The sequence below is a fragment of the Coptis chinensis genome, chromosome 2 (assembly GCF_015680905.1).
Source record: "Coptis chinensis isolate HL-2020 chromosome 2, ASM1568090v1, whole genome shotgun sequence".
Taxonomy (NCBI): domain Eukaryota; kingdom Viridiplantae; phylum Streptophyta; class Magnoliopsida; order Ranunculales; family Ranunculaceae; genus Coptis; species Coptis chinensis.
The window spans coordinates 78,506,386-78,512,779 of NC_141457.1; the positions used below are offsets into that span (position 1 = coordinate 78,506,386).

Here is a 6,394-nt window from a genome sequence, read left to right on the forward strand (position 1 = left end):
TCTTGCTTTTAACTCAAAACACATCTGCCATGTGAACCTATGGAAATATAGATAGCGGCATATCAATTTATGGGACGTGCACTCCTACTGATAAGCTTGGTATTCGCTTGTTTAACTAAGAAGGAATTAATCTATAGAAGTTTGGGACCTTAAAAGAAGGTGCGGCGAGAATCTATTGTGGATATTTGCAAGATTTGGCATTTTGATATAGAAAGATATGTTCGTGAAAATAGAAATATTTATATACCGACCTTCGAATTGTGAGAACCGTGGCTGCCTATAATAAGGTGCTGTTATCTTGTACTTCCTAAATATTAAGGTGCTAACCAAAGTGAGGACGTGATAGAAGGGCAAAATACAAAAACCTTTACTAGTAGTGAAGTTTTGAACGCCACAAGTCAATATGGTGAATTAGAAAGAAAACATTGCGGAGATGAAGGCTAAAGGTGGTGGCAATACAATACACGATTGACGATAACGAGTTTCTCTGGGGAGCGTATGGCTTTACCAACAAACAAATTTGCTCTTAATACGGACCGCTGATGAACTGACAAGAATGTTCCCACTTGAAGAACTTTTACATTAAGTAGCTTTCTGAATTTGACAAAGGACACCCGGTTAAGGAGGTGGAATTTGCACACCTGGAGTACGGTTTGGTAATACCTCTTGACAAGGAGGTGGCTCGAGTGCTATCTGTATGGCGAATTGCACCGATTCAAGTGTACATATTATGGTTGGTATTTGCGCCGGCACGTACTTTGACTAAAGTATATCAGTGCATATGAATTATTTCTCTTGGTACGTCCGCAACGCTATGTGGAATGGGGAAATCCATATATGAAGTTTAAAGGATTACCAAAAGGGTATCGAAACTGAGATAAGAACGGTTTCTTAGTACGTAGAGATTGGAACTGCTAAAGTAAAATCTGAGATGGTCCAAAGCTTCACAAGGTCCATAAGGGTTCCGGAACTGCTAAAGTAAAATCTGAGATGGTCCAAAGCTTCACAAGGTCCATAAGGGTTCCAATCTCCACGTACTAAGAAACCATCCTTATCCCAGTTTCGATGCCCTTTTGTTAATCCTTTAAATTTCATATCTGGATTTGCCCATTCCACATGAAACATTATGGATCCATCTTCTTATTCATAGCATTGGGGACGTACCAAGAGAAATAATTCATCTGCACCGAAAGGGCACCAGCCACCTCCTTGGCAAGAGGTATCACCAAACCGTATTTCAGGTGTGCAAAAGTCACCACTAATTCCACCTCCTTAAATGAGTGTTCTTAGTCAAATTCAGAAAGCTGCTCAATTTAAAGTTCTTCAAGTGGAATATTCAATCTTTTCAGTTCATCAGCGGTAGTATTACGAGCAAATTTGTTTGTTGGTAAGGTCGTACGCTCTATCCACCTACGTTTGCAACATCTTGCCAGAGAAACTCGTCATCGTCAATCGTGCATTGCCACCACTTTAGCTTTCATCTCCCAAGCGTTTTCTTTCTCATTCCCCATATTGCCTTGTGGCGTACGAAACTTCACTACTAGCCTACTAGGAAATGTTTTTGTATTTTGCCCCTGTATCACGTCCTCAATTTGGTTAGCACAGAAGTACACGACAACAGCACCTTATTATAGGCAGCCACGGTTTTCACAATTCAAAGGTCGGTATATATATTTCTATTTTCACATACATATCTTTCTATATCAAAATTCCAAATCATGCAAATATCCAGACTTGGATTTTTATGTTTCCAAACCCATACTCTCGCCACACCTTCTTTTAAAGTCACAAACTTCTATAGATTAATTCCTTCTTATTTAAACAAGCGAATACCAAGCTTATCAGTAGGAGTGCATTTTCCATAAATTGATATGCCGCCATCTATATTTCCATAGGTTCACATGGCAACCTTCTGCTTTCATTCACTAAATTAACTAAATTAAAATTTATTTTATATCACATGGTCGAAGTAACCATATATTAAGCTCTTTCATTTGGCAAACATTGGGTTCTGGCTAAATTAACCTTAACTAAGTTAACTTTAGGCCTTGCCTTCATTTCTCCATCTCTACCACCAACGACCATATTACGGAACATGAGTGTTATTTCGCATTACTGGTATCTCACCCACTTTAGCGGTGTAGTCCGCGACTATTGGGTCAAAGTCCAAGGGGCCGAAGCAAGCCAAAGTAGCCAACGTCGGGAAGTAGAGGATAGTTGGGAAGAATGGGCCCAACGCTAAATAAGTGGAGTTAGATTCGAGAGCATGGTATCGCACCGCGGAGCACAGGGAAATAGTAAAAACTCTACACGTGGAAGAGCGAGAGACGAGAGATGGGAAGAGAGGTGGACGGCTGCGATGAGGGGGGGGGGGGAGTATAAAAAGAATAGTGATGTAGAGAGAAAAAGTAGAGGAGAAGAAAAAAAGAGAGGCAGAGAGAAAAAAGAGGATGGAGGCTGAAGGTTGTAATTTAGGTTTATACATTTGGCGCCGTCTGTGGGGAACGATCTGAACAGTAGTAAGTATGGCAACGAAAGCAAAGAGGGGCGTAGGACGTCCGAGGAAGTTGCCGGTTGTAGAGGAGGAGGCGAGTCGATGGGGGCGATGGGGAGAACGGGGAGGCGAAAGAGACGCCCGCGATCGTCGTCGGAGGAAACGAGACAGCTGAGGGAAAAAGTGGCGAAGTTGAGGGAAGAAAATGAGGAGTTGAGAAGGGAGAGGGAGACCGTAGAGGAATTGGAAAGGGAAATGTCAAAGACGGTGAGAGAGGAGGAAAGGAGACCCGCTGTGGGGGAGAACGGGGAGCCAGGACTCACTAGAGAGCAGGTGAAGGAGATGATCGCCAATGATTTGAAAGCAAACTTGGAGCAAGCGAAAAGCACAGGTGGGGCTGCGAACCATGTGGTGGCCGGATTGAACCGCAACCCATTGGCCGATGCAATTTGGAGGGCGGAGGTCCCAAAGCGGTTTAACCAGCCTAGATTTGAGAGGTATGATGGGATGGGAGATCCGGCGGACCACATCCACCATTTTCGGCAGCAGATGCCGCCGCTGTGGTAAGAACCCAAGTACGATGGACTACGGTGTATGATGTTTCCAGCGAGTTTGAAGGGAGGAGCCTCGGATTGGTATTATAGGCTACCCTCGAAGAGTATAAACAACTTCCTCGAGCTAGAGCAAGCCTTCGTGGACCATTTCATACATCAGAAAAGGCGAGTGGTGGACATAGCGACCCTATTCAATGTGAGATAGAGGACGGTGAAGTCAGTTAGAGAATTCCTATGCAGATTCAAGGCGGAAACACTAAAGGTGGAGAACCTGGACGAGAGGACTGCGGTGCCTTTGAGAGAGGGCTGCGACCAAGAACCAGAGTACACGAATCCGTGGCTAAGAATGAGATCGCGACATTGCAGGACTTATATCCGAGGGTGGAGAAATATATAAGGTATGAGGATACGTTGCAGAAAGAAACAAGGAGGCCGGGGAAGGCCATGTTGGCTTTGGATCGAAACGATGGTCGCGGAAGATACGAGTCATCAGACAGAGGAAACGGTGGATGCCATAGCGAAGTTTCGTGGCCAGAAAGGGGAAGAGTCGAAGCTCGAAGGGAAAATAGAGAACGGAAGCCTTATCGAGAAATGGAGCCGATACCAATAGATCGGCCGTTGAGTGAATTGTTGCCACTGATTCAGGATTTAAAGGGCTATGAGAGTCCGCGAAGCAAGCCAGACGAAATACCGGGTAAGCCATACTGTGCCTATCATCGGGTACAGAATCATGAAACGAATGAATGCTACGCCCTCAGATGGTTGGTACAAAGGATGATATGGAGGGGGCTACTGAAAGATTTTACCAAAGAGAAAGGGAAGGAGGAGCAGCTGCCAAACCAGGGGAGAATACTGGGTACCATAAATGTCATATTCAGTGGAGAAATTTTGTGTCACAACGCTCACCGAGTTAGGATACGGCAAACAGCTAGCATACAGCAAGTTAACGAGGTGGCAGGTTATTCGCGGTCATTCCCCTGGCTCGCGGCAGGAAAAGGAAGCATAGTGTTTACAAATGTAGACTTGAAGACGGTCGACTCTCCACATGAGGATGCTTTGGTGATCACTGTGGTCATGGGAAATTACATGGTGAAAAGGGTGTTGGTCGATTGCAACAGTGCTGTGGACCTGTTGTTCGTGGGGACGATGGAAGAAATGAGGATAGATAGGAGATAGTTGAGGCCTTCGCAGACCAACTTGTACGGGTTCAATGGGAGTATGACTGAACCATTGGGGGAGCTCCTGCTGCCCGTGACCACCGGTCCAGTGACGGTGTTCTCTTGGTTTAAGGTGATAGACGCGAATTCACAGTACAACGCCATCCTTGGGAGAAGATGGATCCATGAGATGAAGGCAGTACCATCCACATATTACCAGGTGATCAGATTTCCCACCCCCACAGGGATGCATGAAGTTCGCGGAGATCAGGTGACAGCGAGGAACAGCCATCAGGGAACGGTGAAAAGGTTGATCTGAGGAGACGAGGGAGAGACCTCGAAACCGAGGAAGAGACAGGCGTAGCAATTACAGTGCGCCTCCGTGGAAAAAGAGGTGGAGACGCCGGCAATACCAAAAACGCTGGACGAGATTGAAACAGTAAACGTGGGAACGGGGGAAGAGGAGAAGTTCACATCGGTGGGATCTAATTTGCCAGAAAAGTGGAAAAATGAATTGATACAGTTTCTTTCAGAGAATAAAGATGTCTTTGCTTGGACGATTGAGGAGGTCACGGGATTGGCCTGGACTCGGAGTTCGCATGTCACAGGTTACACATGAGGGAAGATGCCAAACCGGTGAGACAGAAAATGCGCGGTGTCAGGCCGAAGTATGCGGAGGGAATCCGCGAAGAGGTTGCAAGGTTAAAAGGAGCAGGCATAATTCGGGAAGTGGAGTTCACTGACTGGTTGTCCAACATAGTCGCGGTACCTAAAAAGAATGGAAAGTTGCGTATGTGTGTGGACTTCACGGATGTCAACTCCGAGTGCCCTAAGGATAGTTACCCAATGCCGCGGGTGGATGAGCTAGTGGATCGGATAGTGGGGTTCAAGATTTTCTCTTTCATGGACGCCTCTATGGGATATAACCAGGTCGCGATGTATGGACCGGATCAGGATAAGACATCGCTCATAGTGGAGGGAGGTACTTATTGCTACACAAGGATGTCGTTTGGGTTGAAGAACGCAGGGGCCACCTTCCAGCGAGTGAGGGAGAAGATGTTCACGAGCAAGATATGTAAGGGTATTGAGATATACATCGATGATATGGTGGAGAAAAGCATGTCCGAAGAGGAACATTTGGAAGGGCTGAAGAAAAACGTTCAGCATATTGCGGGCACACAATTTGAAACTGAACCCCGAGAAATGTACGTTTGGAGTGACCACAGGGAAATTTCTGGGTTACATAGTGACTCACCGGGGAATAGAAGCCAATCTAGAGCAAATTAGAGCACTAGTGGAGATTTCGTAGCCTCAGGACGTTAAAGAAGTACAAAGGTTAGCAGGACGGGTCGCGGCATTAAACCGTTTCATATCTAAATCGTCTAACAAATATAGGCTGTTGTATCGACTGTTGAGGAGGACACCGGACTTTGTGTGGACACCGGAATGCGAGGAGGCTTTTCAAGAATTGAAGAGGTATTTGGGCCGGGCGCCTTTGCTATCGCGGCCCAAACAAGGGGAGAGATTGTACTTGTACTTGGGAGTGACCGAGTACGCGGTAAGCTCGGTTCTCATCCGGGTGGTAGACAAGGTTGAAAGACCGGTATACTTCCAGAGCAAAACATTGTTGGATGCAGAGACACGGTACAGCAAAGTGGAGAAGTATGCATTGGCACTGATATTCTCGGCATTGAAGTTGAAACCATACTTTGAGGCACATTCAGTGGTGGTGGTGACAAATCTGCCCCTTAAGCAGGCGCTAAAAGCGGAGAAGTCTGAAAGAATGCTCAAATGGGTGGTGATGCTGAGCTCCTATATGAAATACAATATCAAGCATGAACCACGGAAAAGGCTCAAGCAGTAGCGGAGTTTCTAGCAGAGTTCCCAGCAGAGGATCCCAATTGGGGGGAAGAAATGCTCATGAAGCCTGAACAGGATGGGGGGCCAGATGGGTTAGATCCCTGGGATAAAAGGAATGGGTGGAGAGTGTTCGGATGGGTGTCGCAACATGCAGATGCAGATGGAATAGGCGTGTAATCTTGGTCACTCGGATAATGACCGAAGTCGAGCCGTCCTATAAGGCTTCGGGTTAAGTGGCTACCAACAACGAAGTCGAGTCTGAGGCGTGATAGCAGGGTTGAGAATGGCAGAGGATTTGGGGGTGGAGGAGTTGACGGTTTATTTGGATT

General features: G+C 46.2%; 1 protein-coding gene across 1 annotated transcript; it reads left to right on the top strand.

Annotated features, from left to right (window-relative positions):
- The first annotated feature begins 3,282 nt into the window (after positions 1–3,282).
- LOC147518033 (uncharacterized) lies at positions 3,283–4,224 on the top strand. Its single transcript, XM_086593787.1, has one exon. It carries the CDS (start codon positions 3,283–3,285, stop codon positions 4,222–4,224), a length of 942 nt encoding a protein of 313 aa, XP_086449913.1.
- The last annotated feature ends 2,170 nt before the right edge of the window (positions 4,225–6,394 follow it).